Genomic DNA, 27,720 nt, shown 5'->3' with positions numbered 1-27,720 from the left:
CGTCGTATGATGCTCTCAGTGCATTCGCTTTCGTTGCCTCGTTTGCTAGCTTTTAGTCACATATTATGCAGAACGGATTTAGTTATGATCTCCCCTTCTGGCTACGCAGGTGGCCTTTTTCCCGTAAAAAAAAAATACTGTCCAAAGACGGCTGTTTTTAAGTCATCCTTGCTAACGTGTGGACTTATTATTTCTGCGAACAAATCTAATGTACCTACGTCATTATCAAGGACAAGCGCACATAGATGTAAAAGATTTATTATTATTTTATTACTAATCAGAGCAAAACTACCGGAAGTACTTCGTCCGCCATTACTAAGGTGTGCCACCCGCAGCACACAGCCAACAGCAGCTAACGTTACTGTTTACATTGACTGATGCTGCACAGCCAACAGCAGCCAACATTACTGTTTACATTGACTGATGCTGGGCTGCTATAAGTGTACAAACACTTCACTAATGGCGGCCAACCACTAGAGGGCGACGTACACAGATCTTTTCTTGGATTAGTCAATAGAGTAGACATGCATATTGATGTGTCAAGAGGCACAGGCCAGATTGCGGTCGTTAATAAACGACAGTGTTTATTATTTCTCTGCGCCTCGGTAGCCAATGCGCCACGGAGTGGTACCGGTCCCCGCCCTGGTGGTTGGGGATCACTGCTTTAACTGCATCAAACTTATTTCAACCAACATACTGTGAAAACATCACAATTTTATTTTCTTTAGTCATAATTTTTCATTTCATGTACAAAATTGTTTTCCTAAGCGCTGATGCTGATCTTTAAGACTGACTTCTGCGTGTCTTCTTATTTTAAGGTTCCAAACCAAATATTTCCAAGGAAAGTATGGAAATCTGGACTCTACTTTAATATCATTTGGACCCTGCCAGACCCCAACTCTTGGCTTCTGTGTGGAACGTCATGACAAAATCCAGTCCTTTAAACCGGAGAACTATTGGGTTATACAAGCAAAAGTGAGTAACACAGAAGACATCTTTGATGCAAAGAAGTGTCTTAGTTGTGTATTCAGAACAACCATTTTTTGACAGGTGTTTAAAGGAAAGGACAACCCATTGACCCTTGATTGGAATCGGGTTAAGGTCTTCGACAAAGAGGTGGGCCAAATGTTTGTCAACCTGGCCAAGACATCCAAGGAAGCCCAGGCAAGTATAACCCACAGGGAGCGCATACCACACCCACAGGGAGTGCACAACTATGGCAACAGCAATAAACAGAAAAGCAGAAATAAACACCTCCTGCTTTTCCCATCTTAGTTATTACTTATAAATCCAACCTAACAGGCGGTCGGTCGCCCGTCACGTGCAGGATAACGACGTTCACCAGTCACTTCAGATTTTTCCCTTGTGGAAACAGGTTCCGATACTGTTTCAGGTTCCATTTCTGCATTGTTTGAATTAGGCGCAATTACAGCAGGACTGGTTGGTTTTGACACATTCGGTAAGAAAGACATTTCTGGTAGAATTATACTGCTATAATCCCAATCACTAGACAGTTATGGAGTAGTGCCTGGTGGTCCTAATGATTGATCCACATGGCGACGTCAAACACCATCAGCTGTCTGAACTGTTTAGGACACACCGTAGTGTTGTATCGGTCGCGAACGATTCGTTCTTTTTGAACGAATTGTTTTGGTGAACGAGACCGAACTAATCATCATCTGCACTGATTCGTTCTATGAAGGTGGTGCTTGTTCGCTGCGTGGGAGGGCGTTGAGCAAGCGGCAGCGTCTTCTGACATCGCACACGACCAATCAGACGCCAGCCTCATCGCGGGCAGGGGAGGGAGCGGAAACAGAATCAGGGCGTTTGTCACTCACGTCCACGTGTGGCCAATAAGCAGCCAGCGTGCAGGCAGGGGGGCAAGACTGAGTTTTGTCACTTCCCGTTCAGTGACTCGGTCCTCCGGTTCCTGACCTAGCTTGCTGCTAACTTGATTTTCCAGTAATGACTATGCGGTGAACGAATCAGAAAATGAAAGGAAATGACTTTGTCACATATTTGTTAACGTGGAGCCTATCAAATGCTGCTCAAACAGACAAAAACACCACACAAATCTAGCGAGCATTAGAGTAGTACTTTTCTCAACAAACTCGTGACTGCCTATGACGACATACTATCAAATTTACAGTAATTTAAAACACGGGTAGCTACGAGGCAAGCAAAAGCTGAGCTGCGGTCGCGTGACGGCAGTGAAGCGGGCAGAGAACTATCACTATATGGAGGCTTCATGGCAGCGATATTTACCTCATATGTGCACAGAAAAAAATATTTAGTATGATCACCATAATACTGATTTGCAATGAAACTGTATATACATGTCAATTTTTTCCCGAGTGTTTTTTTTTTTTTTTTTTCGTGTCAGCGTGTCGGGTGTTGGTTGTTTTGACAAATTATGTCAATCCGTCCATCATGTGCTACTCAAGCGCCCAAAAACAAAGCACGCGGACACGGGAGATGTCGCAATATGTCTACAGTTTTCTTAACAGACTAATGAGAGTAGAAAGGCGACATCGTAAAGAGCAAACAATTATTTCTCGTCAGCATTTGACGATCTGAGATGCGGGGACGACAGGGGAGCTGACCGGATTATTTTATTTATTAATACCAGTGCAAAAATTCAACACGATCATCTTAATACTAAAAAACAAAAATACAACAGAGCGAGATGTAAATATGATGTGTTGGTCGTTCCATATTCAGAAATTAAACTTTCGATGTATTTTTATTTTCGTGACAGCAAACATGCTGTATATGTGATTGCATGTGTGATCAAGAACCTGCTAAAGAAAGTCCGTGCGCCCCCGCCCCCTACTCCCCTCACAAAAGGAAAATGTTTAACCATGTCCTAAATCGAAATGCAAGCACGAGCCATGACTTTGAGCCCATAGAACTAGGACAGACGACGCGGAAGTTCTCCCTCGCTTTTGCAGCAGCAGGAGGGAGACGAGGCTGTCTGTGAAAGCAGAATGATACCGCCTGTCACTCATTTCTGAAACTACGACGAGTGGTCAATGTGGAAGAGAGGGAGGGACCAACCAATGTCACTTCCCGTTCAGTTATACTGCGAAGCGGTCTTTGGTGATTCGTTCGGCAACGTCACTTCCCGTTCAGTAACCGAACGATTCGTTTGGGCGGGGAGGGAGATGAGGGGGGCGAACGATTCGTTGAACGATTTGTTTGAACGAATCTTTTTACTGAACGAACCGGAATGGATTCGTTTACTCAAGTGAACGACAAATCTCCTCACTAACACACCGGCCCAGTCTGAGCAGTCATGGTGGCAGGGGCACACTTTTCCTTACTCTTATAATTCTGGCCCATAATGCAGTCACCAGGTGCAAAAATTTGGTTCTTGGAATGCAGGTATCTGTACTTGACCTCTTTCCGTTGATCCATTTGAGCAATGTCTCTCAGGCTTGGTGGTTTCAGCAGGTCCGCGGCAGTAGGTAGCTCTCAAGAAAACATGGCGATTCCTTGGTAGTTGCATGCATAGATGTTTGGTATTTGAGGAGAAATTTGTTTAGTCTCTGATGTAGTGCACTTTGCCCTTGTGATGCTTTGAGCGCATGTTTGAGGGTCTGCACAAACCTCTCTGCCAAGCCGTTGGTCACTGGGTGATAGGGAGCCGACTTGATGTGTTGAACCCTATTGGCTTGCAGGAATTCAACCATTTGTTTTGACACAAATTGGGCTCCGTTATCTGATACGAGTTGTGCAGGGGCTCTGAAATGGCTAAACATCTCTCCTAACTTCTCAATTGTCTTTTCTGATGTCATGGATTTCATGATAGCCACCTCTGGCTACGTACTGGCCACTAAAAAAAACTTCTCGCCATTTCCTTCATTTTAACAATACCACTGTGACCTTTATGCAGTTGCACAAGCATTTTAGCACGCAGTGACTCTGGCATAATAACTCTCCTGCCCCACAGCAAACAACCGGATTGAACAGAAAGTTACCTAACCCTATCCAAAAAAGGTTTAAGAGCGGTGTTCTCACTCTTGGTTTGTCCTTCAATTACAATATCCATGATGATTGACAGTTCAGGGTCGTTCCAAGTTGCACGTCTCACTTGCACATAATCCCTGTCAATTTGGTGCTCTATTAGGTTTGCCACTGTTCTAAATGGAGAACATATTCCTAGAGACTCGCAATATAACTGACTTTTTATGGTATTAGACATGTCAATTTTAAAACACTCCTAATTTGTACTCACAATACAGGTGGAGTCAGTGACAAAGAAGGAGAAGACCAAGCAGAGACCCCTGGCTTTAAACACTGTAGAGATGCTGAGAGTGGCAAGCTCCTCCTTAGGTATGATACATTCATTTAATTATTCCTTACAGCTGTCTTGTGTTAAATTTTTACAATTAAGTGGGGTAGTTCACATAAATCAAGCTAGAATCAACATAATCAACATGTCAGATTTTGTTGGTAATATTTGCAACATAATTAAACAAAATAAAATCTTCATCGCAAAGTTCCCTAGATCTAAAAATATTTGGTTTTAAGTTGCACAGATATTTTATGCTTAAGGCCAGTGATTCATGGGATGACAAAATGTTAAATGTTAAGCCATCACACATGACCTTACTCAGCCACTCAAATCTACATTTCAGGCGGTAAACGATGACTTTTCAATGAAGTTCAAACAGACATACGGAAAGAGATAAAATCCCGGAACAAGTGAGGGTGTCTAAGATAAAAAATGAAAGCGTAACATTCAGTCATGTCTGTTTATCAATTAAAACTGCAATTATGAAACACCATTTATGCGACAAAACGGCATGTCCTTTTCAATTCAACATAACCAACTCATAGCGTTCATTTCTCGCGCACCTTTTGTCATTAGTAACGGGAAGCTTCACTATCCAAGCCACAATTAAATTCAATATAATATAAATATACTGTATACTGCTCAACAAAAATAAAGTGTACTCTAATGTAACATATTGCAGATCTGAGTGAATGAAATATTTTTAGTAAATACTTTGTTCTTTCCATAATTGAATGTGGTGACAACAAAGTCACACAAAAATTATCAATGAAAATCAATTGCATCAACCCATGGATGTCTGGATTTGGAGTTGTACTCAAAATTAAAGTGAAAAAACACTACAGGCTGATCCAACCTTTATGTAATGTCCTTTAAATAAGTCCAAATCAGGCTCGGTATTGTATGTGGCTTCCGCATGCCTGTATGACCTTCCTACAACGCCTGGGCAAGCTCCTGGACAGTCTGATGAGCAACCTGGAGGCCTGTAGGAGATTCCAGGAGACAGGTAGTTACTCCAGGAGAGCTGGACAGGGCTGTAGAAGGTCATTAAACCCTCAGCGGGATTGGTATCCATTCCTCTTTGTTCAAGGAGGAACAGGATGAGCACTGCCAGAGCACAACAAAATGACCTCCAGCGGGCCACTGGTGTGAATGCTTCTGACCAAAAAATCAGAAACGGGCTCAATGAGGATGGCCTGAGGGCCCGACGTTCTGTAGTGAGCCCCGTCCGTGCTCACTGCCCATCATAGATCATAGAGCTCGATTGGCATATGCCATAGACCACCAGTATTTGCAACTTCGCAACTAGCTCTGTGCTCGTCACCGATAAAAGCAGGTTCAACCTGAGCACATGCAACAGACGTGAAAGCGTCCGGAGATGCCGTGGAGAACGTTATGCTGCCTGCAACATCATTCAGCATGACCAGTGTGGTAGTGGGTCAGTGATGATCAGGGGAGGTATATTCCTGGAAGGACACTTCTACAGGTTAGATAATGGCACCCTGACTGCTATTAAGTATCGGACTGCTATTAGGTATCGGAATGAAATCCTTGGACCCATTGTCATACAGTGGTATGAAAAGTATCTGAACCTTTTGGAATTTCTCACATTTCTGCATTAAATCACCATCATATGTGATCTGATCTTTGTCAAAATCACACAGATGAAAAAACAGTGTCTACTTTAACTGAAACCACACAAACATTTATAGGTTTTCATATTTTAATGAGGATTGTATGCAAACAATGACATGAGGGGGGAAAATAGGTAAGTGAACCATCACATTTAATAATTTGTGCCCCCACCCTTATGGCAGCAATAACTTCCTGTAGGTGCAGATCATTCTGGCACATCATTCAAAAATAATCTTGGCCCATACTTCTCTACAGAACTGCTGTAGTTCAGTCAGGTTCCTGGGATGTCTGGCATGAATCGTTGTCTTTAGGTCATGGCACAACATCTCAATGGGGTTTAAGTCGGGGCTTTGACTTTGCCACTCCAGAACGTGTATTTTGCTCTTCTGAAACCATTCTGAAGTTGATTTACTTCTGTGTTTTGGATCATTGTCTTGTTGCAGCATACATCCTCTTTTTAGCTTCAATTGTCTGACAGACGGCCTCAGGTTTTCTTGCAAAACATCCTAATAAACTTTTGAATTCATTCTTCCAATAATGATTGCAAGTTGTCCAGGCCCTGAGGCAGGAAAACAGCTCCAAATCATGATGCTCCCTCCACCATGCTTTATGCTGGGGATGAGGTGTTGATGTTGGTGACCTGTTTCATTTTTCCTCCACACATGACATTGTGTGTTTCTCCCAAACAATTCAACTTTGGTTTAATCAGTCTACAAAATATTTTGAAGGAAGAAAGAATCGATAACATTTACTGGCCCCCACATTCACCTGACCTAAACCCAATAAAGCACCTCTGGAAGGTTATGTTTAGGTCCATCTAGCGTCTCATTAGGAGCATGCCCAGGCGTTGTAGGGAGGCCGTACAGGCATGTGGAGGCCACACAAACTACTGAGCCTGATTTTGACTTGTTTAAAGGACATTACATAAAATTTGGATCAGCCTGTATTCCAGACCTCCATTGGTTGATTTCCATTGATATTTTTTGTGTGATATTGTTGTCAGCACATTCAACTGTGGATAGAATAAAATATTTAATAAAAAATATTTCATTAATTCACATCTACTATGTTGTACTTTAGTGTTCCCTTTATTGTTTTGAGCAGTGTCGTCAAGTCTTTTTGAACCACAACACACGTATTCTTTTATACTATATTTGCATGGGTTCTTCTTGACAGTGCCAGCAATGTATGAAAGCATCTGAAAGTGACCGTCCATGAAACAGAGGAACACATTTAGAATCTGGTTCTGATACAGTTAAGAACTTCTCCCAACATTACTATATAGGTCAGACTTTGTCACATCTGTGTATGGGTCACACACACCTAAAAATGCACAATGAAGAGGGGGAAAAAAAGCACAAGTCGCACTCAAGTATAAGTCACAGTTTTGGGGGAATTATATTTTATCAGAGTTAAAGAACAAATATTATACCATATATTTTTATTATTATACTGTATAAACTGCATGTCCAGAAAATACAATAATTAAAACATTTTATTCTTCAACTGATCTGAGTTTAGTAGGTAATGCAAAGCTGTTTTTTCGTCTCAGGTATGGGTCCTCAGTATACCATGCAGATTGCTGAGCGTTTGTACACACAGGGCTATATTAGCTATCCTCGGACAGAAACGACTCACTATCCAGAAAACTTTGACCTGAAGGGAACACTGAAGCAGCAAACAAACTGTCGTTTCTGGGGAGAAGAGGTGAGGGCACAAGTTAAAAGTCACTGTTTGATGCGTCCAATGCCTGAAAAGGGCAATGACACCACTGAATTTACTGTTGTTTGAAAAATTGCCAAATTGCTGGATTGTGATTCGAGTACACACCCCAAATGCTATATGCTTGTGTTTTTAATCACTAGGTGAGAAATCTCCTATCAACTGGAATAAACCATCCCAAGAAAGGAGTTGATGCAGGGGATCATCCACCTATAACTCCCATGCGTGCTGCTTCAGAAGAAGAACTGGGTCAGTCTCAGAGCTAATAATTTATGAGGAATATATGTCAAATCCTTTTGAAGATTCCCCTTCGAGGACATCTTCAGAAATACCTTTTAGACTCAAACAGTGTCTATTTGTGAACTTACTTGCTAGATTGACAGGTTAATTCTTTCAAAAACGCTTATAAGTAACTGAATACAGTGGTATTTGAAGATAAATATACATTGAAAAAGTTAAACAGTTAGTTAAAAAGTTGACTATGTACCATTTTAACTCATTCAGTTCCATTGACGATGATTTGGGGCCTGCAAGCTACGGCTCCAGTGGCTCTTCATCCTTCTGCTTTGCATTTAAGTTAGTTTGTCATTCGACGTTCAATCCATTTGAACTGAGACAAGGTGGTAGGTCTCCCAGTCTAAATGGATTGGATGTCTATCACTGTCAGTGGCAGCCAATGGGTTCATCATACTTGTCAATTATATGCAATTTATACAATTATGTTTTGAAAATCTCATCGAATAAATGAATCAATTTTCTCAGGTAGTTTTGAACATTTAAATAATGTTTTTCTCTATTCTGTGTTTGTTCTCCACAGGAAGTGATGGCTGGCGCCTTTATGAATACATAACACAACATTTCATTGCTACTGTCAGTCAGGACTGCAAGTATCTACAGACAACTATCGTCTTCAACATTGGCACTGAAGTTTTCACATGTAGTGGGAAAACCCTGATCTCCCCCGGTAAATATTTCAATAAAGACGGATGTTTTCAACTGCTGACAGCTTGACTCTTCCCTGCTACAGTTTACATTTGTGTTTTATTTATCGGAAAGTGTTCATTAATGTCAATGTATATGGAATGTACTAGGCATGTGCCGTTATGAGATTCTGACAGTATGTTAACCTTAAGCCAAAATATCACAGTTCACGGTGTCACGGTATTGCAATTACAGCTCTAAAATGTGATATCTGGGTTAAATTTTTTTTTTTTTACCTTAGAACAGGATTTTTATTTTCCCAAACATATCAGTAAATTGGAACATAAGAATAATGTTAAGTTAAAATAAATTTAAAAAATTAAAAAAATATATTTAACAAAAAATAAATAAAATAAACTTAAAATAAATGCAGTCCTTTAGGTGAGCCTAAACCCACAGCCGCTGCTCAACATTATTACCATCATAACAAAAATAATTGAATTATTTTCCATAAAAAGCACATATGTATGGCTCGTATCATGTTTACGTTATATACACACTGTATTTCTCAACACAGAAAGTTCCCATAGAGAAAAAAAACAGCTGTTTTACCACCGCTAGTCACACTAAACACGCTGGAGTTAACTCTCGTAGCTGGTGGGAAACGTTCATGACAGGGTTTACTAACCCTTAATTTTGTATAAATGCGAAATCATATTGGAGGTATTACCCTTAGCAAACATGTTTTACATGTCGGTTGCCCTCCTCCTGAGTTGTGTCCGTCTGTCACTTTTCTGTAGCCGAAGTATTCCCATACCGGCAATTTCGTTTTCTTTGCTCGGGGAAAAGTTCAGGAGTTTCACCTCCTACAGACATCGTGTAGCACAGCAGACTCACTGACACTGAGCAACAAACGGTGGGGGAGGGTTGAGCCTTGCAGCTGCAAGCGAGGTATTTCTCCCTGCATTTTTGGGACACAAAAAATGCTAACACCTCAGGGACGGTATGATGGAAATTTTTTGCGGGTTTGAAACCGTGATGTTTTTATACCACGGTATACTTTGAAACCGATAATCGGCACATGTCTAGAATGTACCAACATTCCATCTTCAAGTGATAGGATGTTACAAAATCTGTTTTATTCCCAGGTTACACAATTTTTATGCCATGGCAGGGCATCCCTCTTGAAGAAGCCCTGCCTGTCTGTGAAAGTGGTGACATTTTCACAGTTGAAGAGATCAAGCTATTAGAAAAGCAGACTAGTCCTCCAGACTACTTGACTGAGGCCGAACTCATCACACTAATGGAGAAACACGGCATTGGTACTTCTCAGCACTGAATGTGTGCTATGAATGTTATTTTCATAATTGTGTCAGATGTAAAAAAAAATTCAAAATGTAACAGCCACATTTTTGTGATAGTTATAAACTGATGTAGCAGAATAAATGATAACTTTTTTTGTGATGAGAGGAAAAGCAGGCGGGAAAGCAACTTTCAAAATTTGTGTCTCTTTCTATTTTTTTCCCACAGGTACAGATGCTAGCATCCCAGTCCACATAAACAATATCTGTCAAAGGAACTATGTGACAGTTGAGAATGGACGCAAATTGAAACCTACAAACCTGGGCATCGTCCTGGTACATGGCTACTACAAAATAGGTATCCGGTCTCAAATAATAGCAAATTTTCTCTTGATTATTTGTCTCTCTGTGTGCGCTCTGCCATGTTAATAGTTTGTGACAGCAACTCGTAAGACTTATACTTAATCCATGTATCACTTCCACAGATGCAGAGCTGGTACTACCCACCATTCGCAGTGCTGTTGAAAAGCAACTCAACCTAATTGCACTTGGTAAGGCCCACTTCCAGGAAGTACTCCAGCATGCATTGGAAATCTTCAAAAAGAAGTTTCATTATTTCGTGGATACCATCTGTGGTAAGTTTATATTACAACTACGACTGTCAAACGATTAAAATTTTTAATCGAGTTCATTACAGCTTAAAAATTAATTAATCGCAATTCAAACCATCTATGAAATATGCCATATCTTTCTGTAAATTATTGTTGGAATGTAAAGATAAGACACAAGACGAATATATACATTCAACATACGGTACATAAGTACTGTATTTGTTTATTATAACAATAAATCAACAAGATGGCATTAACATTATTAACATTCTCTTAAAGCGATCCATGGATAGAAAGACTTGTAGTTTTTGAAAGATAAATGTTAGTGCAAGTTATAGAAATTTTATATTAAAACCCCTCTTAATGTTTTCGTTTTATTAAAATTTGTAAAAATAAACTAGTAGCTCACCATTGTTGTGGTCGATAATTACACCATGCTCACTCATTGTGCTGAAGCCCATAAAATCATTTGGGCCCAAGCGGCAGCAGAGGGCGCCAAACAGCGATAATTTTGACAGCCCTAATTACAACTAGGGCTGTCAAAATTATCGCGTTAACGGGCGGTAATTAATTTTTTTAATGAATCACGTTAAAATATTTGACACATTTGACGCACATGCCTCGCTCAAACAGATTAAAATGACAGCACAATGTCATGTCCACTTGTTACTTGTGTTTTTTGGTGTTTTGTCGCCCTCTGCTGGCGCTTGGGTACGACTGATTTTATGGGTTTGCACCATGAGCATTGTGTAATTATTGACATCAACAATGGCAAGCTACGAGTTTATTTTTTGATTGAAAATTTTACAAATTTTATTAAAGCGAAAACAAATAAGAGGGGTTTTAATATAAAATTTCTATAACTTGTACTAACATTTATCTTTTAAGAACTACAAGTCTTTCTATCCACGGATTGCTTTAACAGAATGTTAATAATGTTAATGCCATCTTGTTGATTTATTGTTATAATAAACAAATACAGTACTTATGTACAGTATGTTGAATGTATATATCCGTCTTGTGTCTTATCTTTCCATTCCAACAATAATTTACAGAAAAATAAGGCATATTTTAAAGATGGTTTGAATTGCGATTAATTACGATTAATTAATTTTTAAGCTGTGATTAACTCGATTGAAAATTGTAATCGTTTGACAGCCCTAATTACAACAGGTAAAATTAACATGGATGCTGTAACTTATTCTTGTTCATCTTAAGTTTTTGCTCTTTATGTTGTTGTTGCTGTCACTCATGTTTGGTTTACTTGGTGTAAATGAAAAGTCAAATACTCCTTGCGGTTGTTCAATGAGGAATTTGTCCATACCTGAAAATATCACACAAAAAAATCTCCAGGGAAGGGTTTTGCCAGTGGGTTCCAGATTTCATGCAGTATTTTAGATATTTTGAGGGTTCAAGCTGCAACTATACACATTCAGGTAAATAAGATTGTTGGTGCCAGGCCTAGCGATTGGTTAGCAAAGAGTAGGTTGTCGACTTATCAGTACTCACAGGAGATTTTCCTAATATTGGGTTCCCCGCCTAACATTGGGTGCACAACTACCTTGCCCCATCATGCCCCTATCCATCCTGTCTTCCCTCTTTTTATCCTTCGATTGTCAGCCTCCACTCCCATGTGGTGCTCTCGGCTAAGTACTATTAGTTTGAGGAAAAAAACGTCCGTCCTATAATTCCAACATTTTACATTTACATTTTACATTTAGATCTACTTACGAACGTCTCTACATACAGAATTTTCAGGTTAAGACACGCCTCAAAGGGAAAATATTGCCTCTTGTTACGAAAGAAGTGTCAGGATAAGGAAGGCAAAAATACAGTATGGCTGGTACTTGCAGCTCCCAGAGTTTACTGAATGTTACATACTTATAGCTGTTCTGCCATTGGCTATTGCCTAGCATTCCTGGCATCCAATTGGCTAAGAGGGACCTCTACTGTATGTGTATGTGTGTATCCCAGCGTCCTCTTCATTCGCCCCTCATGTTCCAACAGCTTTACATGAGTGTATTAGCTTTTATTCTTCACTCGATTTATTTATTTATTTATTTTTTACATTATGGACAACTCTGATTTTATGTTTGTTGTTCAATAATCTAATTGTAACATGTATTTGTTACATGTTTTGATGCATTTTTATGCATTATAAAAGATTTATGTCTGAAATCTGGGGGGCTTGGAATGGGTTAGGGCATTTACATGGAAAACTCGTCTCTACTTTCAGAATTTTTAAGTTACGTAACTACTTCCAGAACCAATGAATTTTGTAAGTAGCAGTACTACTGTATTTTGAAGCAGTCATTTGATATTTTCAGTGTCTTCCATCAGATTTAGACATTTTACTGTTGTAGGCGGACTCATGTAATTTTTCTATTCTTGACAATTAAGCAAATAATTTTGCTCTTTTATGATTTTACAAGTTTTTAAAATGGTTATTGTGTATGTTTGTCACAAAAAAGTGGTAAATTGGAGGAGCAAACCCACAAATGCACTGTTCACAATGCATAAAGCTAAACTCCTTTTCTGAATTTTTAAGATCCTGCTCTGTGTTTACAGGTATGGATGAATTGATGGAAGTCTCTTTTTCACCAATTGCTGATTCAGGCAAGCCAATGTCTCGCTGTGGAAAGTGCCGTCGGTTCATGAAATTCATACAGGTAAGCTATGTGAGGCTAATAAGCTATCTGAATGTGATTGAGTCTGGAGGTAGTCTGAAAAAAGGGGATCAAGTGTGTTTTGGATGTGCACAAACAAATTTGGAAAAAAAATGAAATAGTCGTTGATTTGTCAATGGCAACTTACAGTGTTATGAAAACGTATCTGAACCTTCTGGAATGTCTAACATTTCTGCATAAAATAACCATCAAATGTGATCTGATCTTTGTCAAAATCACACAGATGAAAATACAGTGTCTGCTATAACTAAAACCACCCATTTATAGGTTTTCATATTTTGAATAGGATAGCATGCAAACAATGACAGAAGGGGGTGAAGTAATTAAGTGAATTCTCTCCCTAAAGAGACTTAAAGAGCAATTGAAACCCATTTTTAACAAACATTTTAAGTCAGGTGTGTGCCCAATCACTGATGAGTGGTTTAAAGCTACCCAGCCCACTATAAAACACACACCTGGTACAAAATGTCTTTATGAGAAGCATTGTCTGATGTGCATCATGGGTCGGTCAAAAGAGCTGTCTGAAGACCTGCGATCAAGGATTGTTGATTTGTATAAAGCTGGGAAAGGAAACAAAGCCATCTCTTAAAGTCTGGATGTTCATCAATCGACAGTCAGAGAAGTGTACAAATGGAGAGAGTTTGGCACTGTTGCTTCTCTCCCAAAGAATGGCCGTCCACCAAAGATGACGCGATGAATTCAGCGCAGAATACTCAGAGAGGTTAAAAAAAAGAACCTTAGAGTGTCTGCTAAAAATTTACAGAAATCACTGGCACAGTCCAATATCTCTGTACACATCAACTATATGTAAAACTATGGCCAAGAATGGTGTTCATGGGAGGACTCCACAGAGGAAGCCACTGCTGTCTATAAAAAACCTTGTTGCTCGTTTAATGTTCACAAAAAGGCACTTGGACACTCCAAAGATGTTTTGGCAAAATATTTTGTGGACTGATGAAACCAAAGTTTAATTGTTTGGGAGTAAAACACAACGTCATGTGTGGAGGAACAATGGAACAACTCACCAACATCAACACCTCATCCCCACCGTGAAGCAAGGTGGAGGGAGCATCATGATTTGGGGCTTTTTTTGCTGCCTCAGGGCCTGGACAACTTGAAATCATTCATGGAAGAATACATTCAAAAGTTTATCAGGATGTTTTGCCGGAAAACCTGAGGCCGTCTGTCAGACAGTTAAAGCTAAAAAGAGGATGGATGCTGCGACAAGACAATGATCCAAAACACAGAAGTAAATCAACTTCAGAATGGTTTCAGAAGAACAAAATGCACGTTCTGGAGTGGCCACGTCAAAGTCCAGGCTTGAACCCCATTAAAGACAGTGATTCATGCTAGACATCCCAGGAATCTGACTGAACTACATCGGTTTTGTAGAGAAGAATGGGCGAAGTTTAGTCCTGATCGACTTGCCAGACCGATCTGAATCTATTTATTGTTGGTAATTATTGCTGCCAAAGGGAGGGACACAAAATATTAAATGTGATGGTTCACATACTTATTTTTCCCCCTTCTGTCATTTTTTGCATACTATCGTCATTAAAATATGAAAACCTATATATGTTTGGGTGGTTTTAGTTAAAGCAGACACTGTTTTTTTCATCTGTGTGATTTTGAGAAAGATCAGATCACGTTTGATGGTGATTTTATACAGAAATGTGAGAAATTTCAAAAGGTTCAGATACTTTTTCATATCACTGTATTTGAACACATGCACACCTAGACAGTGGCAGCAAGCATTATCTTTATTAAATGCGGTACCAAAATGTACCAGAAAATCTTGATTACAAATCAAATTACCGTAGCATCAACTGTACTGTATATATGGAATAATTATTTGCACACCTCAGATTTTTCTTGAAGTTGACAAATGAAAAGTCCAAACTCCACTCAAATCCTTCATTTGAAATAAATTAATAGATAGTTGTGCTTCAAAAACAGTGGCGCCACCAGGAGGTGGCCACGGCCCCCCCTATAAATTTGTTGGCCACCCCACTGGCCACCCTGCTTATCATCATTACTAACATCAAATATTACACAATACACCAAATAGGCATGTGCCAGTTACCAGTTTCACGGTTTACCATGGTGTGAAAATGTCCCGGTTTCAAAACCACTAAAATTTTCCGTCAGACCGTAGTACGGTATTCGCTATTTTTCATGTGTCAAAAATGCAGCCAGAAGTGTTTTGGCGCGGCAGCGCCCCCCCCCCCCCCCTTCTTTATGTTCTTTTTAATACAAAGACATGACATTATGTAGACTAGAGTTGACACAGTGGCTGAAAATGGTGAAACTTCACTTGAGCTTTTCCACCCTCAAAAAAAAAAAGCCATGCAGTATAATTCTGGAAAAAAAATATTCAGAAGTGTTTTTACTTTTTTATAGAAATTATTTTGTTCTTGCTCTAATCTTGAATCTTGTGGCTGTGGGTATAGTCTATAAGTTATAATTTATTTTAAATATTGTTTTTTTTTTGGATTGATGATTTATTTATTTTGATAATATATTAATGTTCCAATTTGCAACTATGTTCTGAAAAAGAAAAATCCTGTTCAATGGAAAAAAGTTTTTTTTTTTTTTTTTTAACCCATACATCTCAAAATAACACATTTTGGAGCTATAATTGCAATACCGTGATACAGTGAAACCGTGGTATTTTTGCTCACGGTTATCATACCGTCAAAATCTCATACCAGCACATGCCTAACACCAATCTATATCATTAGCCGTGTCCTTAAGTCTTTCTGATAGTCTTCCCCTGACCTTTTGACTGCAATAATATAATAAAACCTGAAATTATGGCTTTTAGTTTTGGTGTGCCACCCCAAGATTTTAAGTGGCCCCATCTGGCCACCCCTATGAAAAATTTCTGGAGGCGCCACTGTTCAAAAAGGCTAAACTAAGGTATGTGTGCCACTGCCGTGGTTGAAGATTAACTCTTTGCAATCTGAATATAAATTAGCTTCAGTCGTCATTGACTGGCTGCGATATGTCCGGAATGAATAGTAATAGTTATTTTCTGTTCATTGAGGCTATTCATTGTCAAGTACTTAAAAGCCTAGTGAAAGACATCTAAAAATGTGAATACATTAAAAAAAAAAAACTGGAAGTGAGTCACTCATATTTCCAGTATTTGAAGGGCATTGATTAGATCAAACGAATCTGTCCACTGGAAAAGCATTCTCTTCAGTGGTAGTTAGGGTTTTATTTTTTTGTGTCAATTTGTCACATTGCTCACCCTGATGTGCAGGCCAAACCCAGTCGACTCCACTGCTCCCACTGTGATGAGACCTATAGTCTACCACAGAATGGTGCCATCAAGCTGTACAAGGAACTTCGCTGTCCACTGGATGACTTTGAACTTGTACTGTGGACCTCGGGCACCCGAGGCAAAAGTTACCCCCTGTGTCCATACTGCTTCAGCAACCCACCTTTCAGGGACATGAAAAAAAGTAAGAAAACTGTATTACTTACACTGTGGAGTTAGAGCTTTTCAATATGACAAAAATGTCCCTCATATGAGAAGTTAAAAGAGATACACATTCGCGGAACTAACTAAAAAAAAATCCACCCTACATCAGTTCTGTGGCAAGTGGGGTGCTGCCACCCCATGGTGTTAGGGAGAAAAAAAGTGTGATAGTTTTTTTATGTTTGTTAAAAATCAATCAATAAATAAAACATAATGAAAAAATAGCGTAATATAACTCTGAAGATGAAATATATATGTTGAAAAAAACGTTGTTTTTTTGTTGTTGTTGTTAATAACATGGTCACCACTCCACCTGACACCTTGCTTGCTACCGGGTCATGTTGACTACAGCGCTATTGGAACAGAAAAGTTAACTGTTGACAGAGGAGGTGTTAACTTGGCGCAAAAACGAATTAGCGATTTTCTCGTTTAGAAAAACAGCAACATTTCTTAAAATTTAATTCAAGGTCAAAAATGAAGATGATTATGATAGTTTATTATGGTTCCCAACAAGGAAAAGTTAGCTACAGGTTTGGATCGTAGAGAACTGAGAGAGGATTGGTAAGACACACTTGCATTGTAGCCATATTGTTTGTTGTTGCTGTTGAGCTGCCGCCATGCAGAGCGCTGTTGGATATTCATGTGCAATTTATTTGACTGTGGTGAAAAGTGGGTGATGAACTGAGGCTTATTGGACCTTTTAATTTTTCTAATGTGTTTGTGTGTCATTGCGCCATCTAGTTGCGGGGATTTACATTATAATACACGTAATGGTGTACCGCAAGCATCACGTCACTTCCGCTCATTAATATTCATGACATTAGCTACTGTTGCTAAGTAAGGACAAGCCAGCGTTTGTCCCTAATAGGAAATGAATGGAAATCGTGTACGAAGGAGATGTTTACAGCGCTAAACCTACCAATTCTCTCCGAAAATGATGTGCCTGGTGCCAAATTGACTGGCAAAGATGTGGAAGAACATAAAAATGTTCAGTTAAAGAGATAGCTTTAGTGTCGAAGGCTGAAAAAGACGAAAAAAATGAGCCGACCTAAGCATAGCTTTAGCTTTTTTATCGACGCGACTGACAATGACATTCTCCTGTTTCAACAAGCTATCCTTTACCATCAGCTCTGTCTTTCTTATATATCCTCTGGTTGTCCTATGTCTCTTACCGTTCTTGGGGGTAATTTAGTTTGCTTTGTGTAGCGATCGCAAATGCTACTCAGTGACAGCCAACGAACACTTTAAATGTTTTCATTTATAACACATCTTAATCCTATAATTTATTTACACTTCCCCCTTACTAAAGTTGTTTTTTTTATATATAAATATATATATATAACAGAAACGGTAACAGTGGCAGTCAGATACCATTGCAATTCTTTTCAGGTCATTCATTGTCAGACATAAGCAGTACGGCACAACGTTACGCTAAAAAAATAAGTTCAAAATATAAAAATGGCTTACCTCTTTGTCCTCTGAAAGACCATGCCAACCCAACATAATGTTTACTGCATATGAAACGTGAATGGATTCGCCGAGCTGGTGTTAAAGTCCGCGCAAGTTGATTCGGTCTTCACATTTTTTCCTCCCGAGTTTTTGGTTTCCGGAAACGTATGAGGAAACATCCTTCATGTGTCGTAATGTCTAGAGTCGTTTCTACAAGTTCCAAAAAAGCAATGCGTGATCGGCATGTTCGTTTTTGAAAGATTACCGGAGAAAAGTAGCACTTTTTACGTTGGGTCTATGCGAGGGTGGGTCTATAATGTCCCACTTCGGCTTTACTTCCGCTTTACGATGCGACGTCACGGTCTAAAAATAGCCTGCGTGCGGTATGCCATTCACTGACGCTTTTATTTTCAAGACAAAAACTGGACTGTACACACGCTGTAGGTGAAAAAGAACCCTGTCTTTGTAATCGCCTAGGAGTCCAGCATGCATGTGTACTGCCCTTGTGCACTCCTTGTATGGAATAAAACGCAAGCAAGACAAATTTGGACCGAAATGGCTGTTTTTTTAATGGGAAAAACAAAATAAGATCCTCAGCAACCCTGCCCTACATGCTGTGCCATGCATTTCTAAACCAGTTGCTCATAGTCTCTCCAATGTAGAGTAGACATGTGCCGATTATCAAGGTATATCATGGTATGAAAACGTTACGGTTTCAAAACCGCAAACTTTGCCCTCATACCGTCTTTACAGTATTAGCCATTTTTATGTCCCAAAAATGCAGGGAGAAATCCCTCGGTTGCAGCTGCAAGGCTCAACCCTCCGCCACCGGTTGTTGCTCAGTGTCAGTGAGTCAGCTGTGCTACACAATGGCTAGAGGAGGTGAAACGCCTGAACTTTTTCCCCCATCGAAGAAAATAAATCGCTGGTATGGGAATACTTCGGCTACAGAAAAGTAACCGTGGCTTAAGTGAGGAGGCCCAACCAATATATAAAACATTTTTGCTGAGGGCGGCTGCCGAGGAGGCAATACCTTCAATATGATTTCGCATTAATACAAAATTAAAGGTTAGTAAACACTGTCATGAACGTTTCCCACCAGCTACGAGAGAGTTAACTCCAGTGTGTTTAGTGTGTCTAGCAGTGCTAAAAAGTGTTGTGTAAAAAGTATGTGTATAATGTAGACATGATACGAGTCACACACATGTGCTTTTTATGGAAAATGATTCAATTATTTTTGTTCTGACGTTAATAATGTTGAGCTGTGGCTGTAGGCTTAGGCTCACCTAATCAATTAAGAATATTTCAGTTATTTCTTGTTGTTGTTGTTTTTTGTTTTTTTTTAACTTAACATGATACTTATGTTCCAATTTGCTAATATGTTTTGAAAAATACCAAAGAAAAAAATTGTTTTTTTTTTTATTTTTTTATTTTTTTAAACTAGATATCTCAAAGTAGCACATTTTAGAGCTGTAATTGCCATACCGTGAAACTGTGATATTTTTGCTTAAGGTTTTCATACCGTCAGAATCTTATACCGGCACATGCCTAGTGTAGAGATCATTGCACCACCTGAGGGACCACCACATTCTGCCTCCTATTTAAATCTTGAATCCTTTTGAGACTTTAATTGTAGAGAAAATATTAATTATTGAGGTTTTATGAAATTGGTACATTCTGTAGCATATATGCAATGATTTCAAACCTGTAATTTGTTATCTTCTGTATTCTTCTCACATTCTTCTAGATATAGGGTGCAATGAATGTACCCATCCTTCCTGTCAGCACTCCCTCAACTCTTTGGGTATTGGACAGTGTGTAGAGTGTGACAGTGGAGTTTTGGTGCTGGATCCAACTTCGGGGCCAAAATGGAAAATGTCTTGCAATAGATGCAATGTAGTTGTTCATTTCTTTGAACATGCACATAGAGTACAGGTAATACTGTTTATGGATGGGATTCAGAGTGACAGTCCATAAGTAAGTACACAATACATAAACCTGTGTTTATTATTTCCATAGGTTGCGCAAGAGAATTGCAATGCCTGCGATGCGTCCCTGGTCACAGTAGATTTCAATAAAGCTCGCACACCGCTTCCGGCCGGTGAAACCCAACACACCGGCTGCGTTTTCTGTGATTCTCTCTTCCAGGATCTTGTGGAGCTCAAACATGCTGCCATGAGACACCCCATGCATAGAGGCGGAGGCGCAAGACGAGGGCGAGGCAGGGGGCGGCGTGGACCTCCAAAAAGACCTAAAGACAAAATGGCTGAATTAGCAGCATACTTTGTTTAGTGGACTGGATGACTTTTTTTGTATATTATGAGATTTTGTGATAGCATACTCTGTTAACTGCATGGGCATTTCAATTAAATAGACTCTTGATGAGATGACATTTGATCTCATGTTCAGTTGTTCAAGTGATTTTTTTTAATTTATCCATCTTTTTTTTTGTTTTTTTTGTTTTTTGTTTTTTTCAATACTCTGAGGGAAAGAGGTTATTCCTCAAAATCTCACAATACATGGCGCTGGTCATCCTCTCCTTAATACAGTGCAGTCGTCTAGTCCCATATGCAGAAAAACACCCCCAAAGCTTGATGCTACCACCCAATGCTTCAGAGTAGAGATGGTGTTCTTGGGATGATACTCATCATTCTTCTTCCTCCAAACACTACAAGTGGAATTAAGACCAAAAGGTTCCATTTTGATCTCATATGACACACGGACTTTCTGCCATGACACCTCTGGATCATCCAAATGGTCTTTGAGAAACTTAAAATTGGCCTGGACATGTGCTGGTTCAAGCAGGGGAACCTTCCGTGCCATGCATGATTTTAAACCATGACGTGTTAGTGTATTACCAGCAGTAATCTTTGAAATGGTGGTCCCAGCTCCTTTCATGTCATTGACCAGCTCCTCCTGTGTAGTTCTTGGCTGATTCCTCGCCATTCTTAGGATCATTGAGACCCTACAAGGTAAAGGCAAAAAGTCCACCCCCACTCCATTTATTTGTTTGACTTTTTAAAGGCTACTAACAGGTCTTTGAGGCTTACAATTGTAGCTAAAAAACATATTCAAATACTTCTTTGCAGCAGTATAATACAAATAAATTGTTAGGAAAAATACACACTGTGATTTCTGGAATTTATTTTTCTTTACCGTGGCATGAGAACGTATCTGAACCTTTTGGAATATCTCACACTTCTGCATAAAATCACCATCAAATGTGATCTGATCTTTGTCAAAATCACTCAGATGAGAAGCATTGTCTGATGTGCATCATGCCTCGATCAAAGGAACTGTCTGAAGACCTGCGCTCAAGGATTGTCAATTTGTATAAAGCAGGGTAAGGATACAAAACCATCTCTAAAAGTCTGGATGTTCATCATTCAGCACTCAGAGAAGTTGTCTACAAATGGAGAGAGTTTGGCACTGTTGCTTCTCTCCCAAGGAGTGGCCGGTGCACCAAAGATGACGCAAAGATTTCAGCACAGAATACTCAGAGAAGTAAAAAAGAACCCTGGAGTGTTTGCTAAAGACTTACAGAAATCACTGGCACAGTCCGATATCTCTATGCACACATCAACTATATGTACAACTATGGCCAAGAATGGCGTTCATGGGAGGACTCCACGGAGGAAGCCACTGCTGTCAAAAAAAAACAGTGTTGCCCGTTTAATGTTCGCAAAAAGGCACTTGGACACTCCAAAGAAGTTTTGGCTAAATATTTTGTGGACTGATGAAATCATAGTTGAATTGTTTGGGAGTAACACACACAACGTCAAATGTGGAGGAAAAATTGAACAGCTCACCAACATCAACACCTCATCTCCACTGTGAAACATGGTGGAGGGAGCATCATGATTTGGGGCTGTTTTGATTCCTCAGAGCCTGGACAACTTTCAATCATTAATGCAAGAATGAATTCAAAAGTTTATCAGGATGTTTTGCAGGAAAACCTGAGGCCGTCTGTCAGACAATTTAAGCTAGAAAGAGGATGGATGCTGCAAAAAGACAATGATTCACAGAAGTAAATCAACTTCAGAATGGTTTCAGAAGAACAAAATACACGCTCTGGAGTGGCTGAGTCAAACTCCAGACTTGAACCCCATTGAGATGCTGTGGCTTGACCTAAAGACTGTGATTCATGCCAAACATCCCAGGAATCAGACTGAACTACAGCAGTTTTGTAGAGAAGAATGGGCCACGATTAGTCCTGATCGATGTGCCAGACTGATCTACAGCTACAGGAAGTGTGTGGTTGAAGTTATTGCTGCCAAAGAATGGGCCACAAAATGTTAAATGTGCTGGTTAACTTACTTATTTTCACCCCTTCTGTTATTGTTTGCATGCTATCCTACATGTTTGGGTGGTTTTAGTTAAGGCAGACATTATTTTCATCTGTGGGATTTTGACAAAGATCAGATCACATTTGATGGCGATTTAATGCAGAAATGTGAGAAATTCCAAAAGGTTCAGATACTTTTTCGTACCACTGTAGATTGTCTCTCACAGTGTAATAGCGCCTACCATGAAAATTCCAAACTGGCCCATCATTTCTAGGTGGGAGAACTTGCAAAATCGCAGGGTGTTCACATACTTATTTTCCTCATTGTATAGCTTCTTTTTGGCAGTACAGCCAAGACCACAGAATCTGATCAAGGCTGACTGTAGGAGGAAGAAACTTTTGTAACCTCAGGTTTTGGTTCTGATGGACCTCAGACTTTTGTCAAATGGCAAAGATTGGAACTAGTTAGAGCCAGGGTGGCATACTTTGAGGCTACAAAAAAAGAGGAACTGTGATTAAATCTGTGACAGTTCCAACAATTATTATACGGAACCGCCATCAAAAGCAATTGGCTGTCACCAAGTCCAGGCTGTACGGCGCCTTCTGGCTTTAGTTAGCTGGGGTAGGCTCCAACACCCCCAACAACCTTTGTGAGGATGAGCGTACAGAGGATGAATGAAAGAATCAGAACGCCCTCACACTTCTGTTTGCTGCTCTCTGTCGCTCTCCAGTGGTGACATCTTGTATTACAAAAAAAGATTAGGAGAAATTGTGGCTCAAACACATATTGGCACCTCTCAATCTGTTCAAAATACAGCAGCAACATCTTTTTGCCAACATTATCTTTTCAATATTCAGTACTGTTTTAAAAACCTGGATGTTTCAGCGCGACCATTGTTATTTGTTACACTTGCTCAGCGCTGCCACATTCAAGAAGGCGGCGACGATGACGCACAAATCCGCGCTGAAAGTGACGTCTGTTTTACGTCAATCATTCTAGTTCGATGTGTTTTTATTTAATTATTTTTGGAAAGCGAGAGATACCTACATCGACAGAGTGGGGGAAGCGCACCAGGATTTTAGTCATGGCACCTTTTGGATTAAAGGCAGTTGTTGGAGAAAGTAAGAAGAATTTCTATATTATTGCTCTTTCTTACTCATTTGTTCAAATTTTAATGTGCAAATGCTTAGGTTAAATATCATCAGACGATTAAAGTATAAAACAATATATATTATTACTAGGTGATATTTCATTTATTTTGCGTATTCACATGTTTAAAAATGATTGCAAGTGCCTCAAAATGTATCAACTACTATATATATTTCACTTCTCAATATCACAAAACACAAGTATTTTTAAAAAAAATGACTATTCCTCGTTAATGTTATTAGTCCACAACATGTTAAAAAAACAAAACTTGGTTTTGTAATGACAGTCATAAACCAGCAATTAATTGGAATTTTTTTTTTTTCATACACCACCCCCCCCCCCCCCCCCCCAAAAAAAAAAAAAAAAAAGGATGTTTGCAATTATTTTAGAGGCTTATATGTGCACGTTTATGTCTCAATAATGGTTGATGCTTTCCTGTGATGTTGTGTCAGATGATACAGAACTGCCATGAAATTGTGATGGGAAGAGTTGCATTGGCTAAGAGGATTTGAAGCAGATTAGAGGCAGGGATTGCGTTTACCCTCCACAGAGGACAGACTGGATTGTTAAACCCCAGTGATGGAAACTGGGACACGCCTTATCAGTGTTGCCCATCCACCCCGGTAAAACCAATCATGAAACATCAGCACAAATTGATTTTATCATTATTATTATTTGGCTTTTGTTTCAAGTTAGATTTCCTTACTGCCCAACAGAGGTGGGTAGAGTCGCCAAAAAAATTAAGTAAGAGCAGCGTTACTTCAAAATAATATTACTCAAGTAAAAGTAGTCATCTAAAAATGTACTCAAGTACAAGTAAAAAAGTATTTGGTGAAAAGAATACTAAACTGATGAGTAACATTGTGAGTAACTACTTACGATTTTTGATTTTTTTTTTTTTTTTTAACAATTATATTTTTTTTCTTAGCACAAAGTTATCTATATGAACTGTAGTTATAATGATACTGTACAATAGCCCATTACATGACCACATTAAGCCAAAAAATACAAACAAACAAAAAAATCACTGAATTCTGGCAAGAGAGAAAAAAAAGACAGAAATGAAGCATTATTCATCCGAAGAACATGAGTGCCCTCTAGTGGAGAAAATAGTTCCTAGTTTGAATAGTGAATATTTCTTTCGTTGTTACTATTAAAGAAAACTGGCTCATATATCCAGTTTTCCTTGGTCAATCGGTGCCAAATAAAAACTGGGAGAGAGGGTTCAATCCGCGTTTTCGAGTTATGTTGAGGGGAGCGCTCTGTGTCAAATACTTCATTTTTTACTGTGCTTTAAAGACACCACGTGATTGAACAGGCTGGCGTGATCATAGAACGCCAAGCTTGCGTCTGATTGGTGTAATGGAGTCATATGATTATAGTTGTGACATCACATTGGTGGAGCTACTCTTGGCATCGCTTGCGTCTGATTGGTGTAATGGAGTCATATGATTATAGTTGTGACTTCACATTGGTAGGGCAAAAAAATGATGAATCTAATATGTAGAATAAAGAGTAAAACTGTAACGACTCCTTTGTAGCCCAAAGTAGCGAAGTAAGAGTAGCATTTTTTCTTCACAAATCCACTCAAGTAAAAGTGAAAGGTATGGTTTAGTAAAACTACTCTGAGAAGTACATTTTTCTCAAAAGGTTACTCAAGTAAATGTAACGGAGTACATGTAACATTCATTCATTCATTTATTCATTTAAAAATATTCGCACAACTGGGAACACCCAAATCGATCAGTTGCTTTGTATTATTATTCTACAATTTTCCAGGTGAGAACTCTCGTAGGATAATGGGAAAAAGTAGTGTGGTCAAATTACAGGTGCATCAATTAATTGCTATTTAATCATTTTTCCAAATAAATCAACAATTTTATTTTTTTCTGGAGAACAAAATTTTTCGTTTTACAGATCTTTGATTGCAGAATCCAAAAGTAATCAGAATTTTTCTTTCTTTTTTAGTGTTTGAACGATAGAATTTGTTTTCTTGAAAAGTATGAAAAACACAGTACTTAACACATCCTTATTTTATAACAAGAAAATGTGTATATCAATATGCACTATATACTAGTATATGCTGTACATACAATGAAATATGAAAGAAACAATATGACAAAATGATTGCAGTATTTAACGTGTTTTAACAAAGCAAGCTAGTTTTGTTATAGTAAACAACAGTGTAAGTAGGCACGCTGTGGAGAAAGAAGAAACGTGATAGATGAGAAACTAAGAACACTTTGATTCAGCAGAATCAGCACCCAAAAAGTAGTCAACGCCTCGCCGACCTAAAACAACAGATTTTATTTATTATTATTATATCTTTCAAATTGTTCCCCAGTGTAATCCTTTGTTGTCACAAGCGATCTTTTCAATTTGACCCCCCCCCCCTTGCAAAATGAACTGAAACGAGTATTATCACCAGCATGTCCATGTTTGAATTTCATCTGGTGCACAAAAAGTTAATTACTTTTTTCAACAAATTAACTATCTCACTTTACAGAGATAATGAACGGTGTCATCAAGAAAGCACGAGAAAAAGGAAAATGGAAAGTAAGTGCCTGTTACTTTCCTTAGAAATTCAGCGTATTTGAACTTCTTTGCTATAAAGAGTTCTGCCTCCCTTGTTTGTAGGTCCTAGTGGTCGACAAACTGAGTATGAGAATGATTTCTTCCTGTTGTAAGATGACAGACATCATGTCAGAGGGAATCACCAGTGAGTACCACTGTTTTCACTGCTGCAAATTAATCTGAAACACACTACAAATGCATTACAAAGAGGCATATCAAGCCTGTTGTCAAATACCAAATAACTAGATCAGGGTGGTGGGCTCAGATCTAGGCATGTGCCGGTATGAGTTTGTGACGGTATGATAACCTTAAGCCAAAATACCATGGTTGGGGCTGGTGGTCCGTCCCCTCTTCCCATCCCTGATGGATGCGCGGGTGGCCCTGGGTACCACCCTGGATCTCGGGGGGGGGGGGGGCGATGGCTCCTTTGCTGGGCTGCGGGAGGTGGGATGAGCTGCGCTGAACCCCCCGACCGCCTGCCCTCCCCGGTCTGGCTGGGTGAGGGCCGTGGCCCTGGGTTGGCGCCCGCGTGGCGTCTCCGCTCCTCTGCGTGGCTGTCGCGCTCCTAGTGGGGCTCGCATGCGGCTGGATGTGATGGGGCGCTCGGGTGGGGGTCCCCGTGCCGGGATTGGCGATTTGGCGGCGTAGGGTCGGTCTCCAGCGGGCTTACACTCACAAGGGATTCACACGATTACTGGGTTCTAGATCACAGAGCTGATTTGTGTACACTCTACCCCTTTCTATCACTTAGCTTATAGACTCCCCCACCCCCATCCCCCTCTTTCCCTGGTCAACAGGCCCCCCACATGGTGTCAACCGGAAATACATCTAGCTGACGATAGCACCAACATATTAGTAGTTAGTGTAGACGTTTAATGTATTTCTTGTTGTAGTTTGTGTTTCTTTCTTCTCTTGTTTTTCTTTTCTTCTGTTCCCCCATAACCCCTTCCTGTTCGCTGCTTTGTCATAATAAACGAGGTATGTTGAATGATCACAATTGGAGTATGTCAGACTCTTAATGTGAAAAATTAAAACTGTTCAGACCATCCGGGCACTTAGACTTCCATTTTCCGTGTCAAACAGCTGAACAGGACAGGTTAAAAAAAAAATATATATATATATATAAATATATATATATATAAATCACAGTATCACAATATTGCAATTACAGCTCTAAAATGTGTTACTTGGAGAAATTTGGGTTAAAAAAAACAACAACACTTTTTTTCTATTGAACAGGATTTTTACTTTTCAAAACATATTAGCAAATTGGGATAAGTATAATGTTAAAGTGCATACAACAGGATAAAAAAAAGTCTTAAATAGCATTATCATGTGAATTAGAATCATATTTTGAGACGATTTGACTATATACAACAATTTTGCAAAGCGCAGATGAAGAGAAATCAGTCTTTTAATTTGCCGTTTAGCCACGCCTGCTATTATAGGGCTCTAGCGTCCCCAACAGGTGGATGATATCAGTGGGAGAATGTTTTCATCTGGTTTAGTATGCAGCCCATTGAGGAGAAATTATTCATAATGAGGAAAATGCGACAAAGAAAGCCGCAAAATGTCATTGTTTCAGTCTCTGTACTCCAATATTT

The 27,720-nt window shown here is 39.3% G+C and overlaps 2 protein-coding genes across 2 annotated transcripts in view; both read left to right on the top strand.

Annotated features, from left to right (window-relative positions):
- Nucleotides 1-20,502, top strand: part of top3b (DNA topoisomerase III beta) — a 29,560-nt gene extending 9,058 nt beyond the window's left edge. The window contains exons 6-18 of the mRNA XM_057832026.1: nucleotides 819-975; nucleotides 1,051-1,164; nucleotides 4,245-4,335; nucleotides 7,485-7,639; nucleotides 7,798-7,903; nucleotides 8,472-8,618; nucleotides 9,724-9,897; nucleotides 10,106-10,234; nucleotides 10,362-10,511; nucleotides 13,056-13,156; nucleotides 16,440-16,641; nucleotides 19,855-20,042; nucleotides 20,127-20,502. Coding sequence (XP_057688009.1) covers nucleotides 819-975; nucleotides 1,051-1,164; nucleotides 4,245-4,335; nucleotides 7,485-7,639; nucleotides 7,798-7,903; nucleotides 8,472-8,618; nucleotides 9,724-9,897; nucleotides 10,106-10,234; nucleotides 10,362-10,511; nucleotides 13,056-13,156; nucleotides 16,440-16,641; nucleotides 19,855-20,042; nucleotides 20,127-20,399 — 1,987 coding nt within the window. The 3' untranslated portion in view covers nucleotides 20,400-20,502. The remainder of the gene's footprint in view (nucleotides 1-818; nucleotides 976-1,050; nucleotides 1,165-4,244; nucleotides 4,336-7,484; nucleotides 7,640-7,797; nucleotides 7,904-8,471; nucleotides 8,619-9,723; nucleotides 9,898-10,105; nucleotides 10,235-10,361; nucleotides 10,512-13,055; nucleotides 13,157-16,439; nucleotides 16,642-19,854; nucleotides 20,043-20,126) is intronic.
- Nucleotides 20,503-23,363: 2,861 nt separating this feature from the next.
- Nucleotides 23,364-27,720, top strand: part of stxbp1b (syntaxin binding protein 1b) — a 30,679-nt gene continuing 26,322 nt past the window's right edge. Inside the window, exons 1-3 of the mRNA XM_057832532.1 lie at nucleotides 23,364-23,514; nucleotides 26,049-26,098; nucleotides 26,180-26,261. Coding sequence (XP_057688515.1) covers nucleotides 23,397-23,514; nucleotides 26,049-26,098; nucleotides 26,180-26,261 — 250 coding nt within the window. The 5' untranslated portion in view covers nucleotides 23,364-23,396. The remainder of the gene's footprint in view (nucleotides 23,515-26,048; nucleotides 26,099-26,179; nucleotides 26,262-27,720) is intronic.

This window comes from Corythoichthys intestinalis, chromosome 3, assembly GCF_030265065.1.
Source record: "Corythoichthys intestinalis isolate RoL2023-P3 chromosome 3, ASM3026506v1, whole genome shotgun sequence".
Taxonomy (NCBI): Eukaryota; Metazoa; Chordata; class Actinopteri; order Syngnathiformes; family Syngnathidae; genus Corythoichthys; species Corythoichthys intestinalis.
Note: the sequence above shows the minus strand (reverse complement) of the source record. Positions and strands in the feature narration are given on the sequence as shown.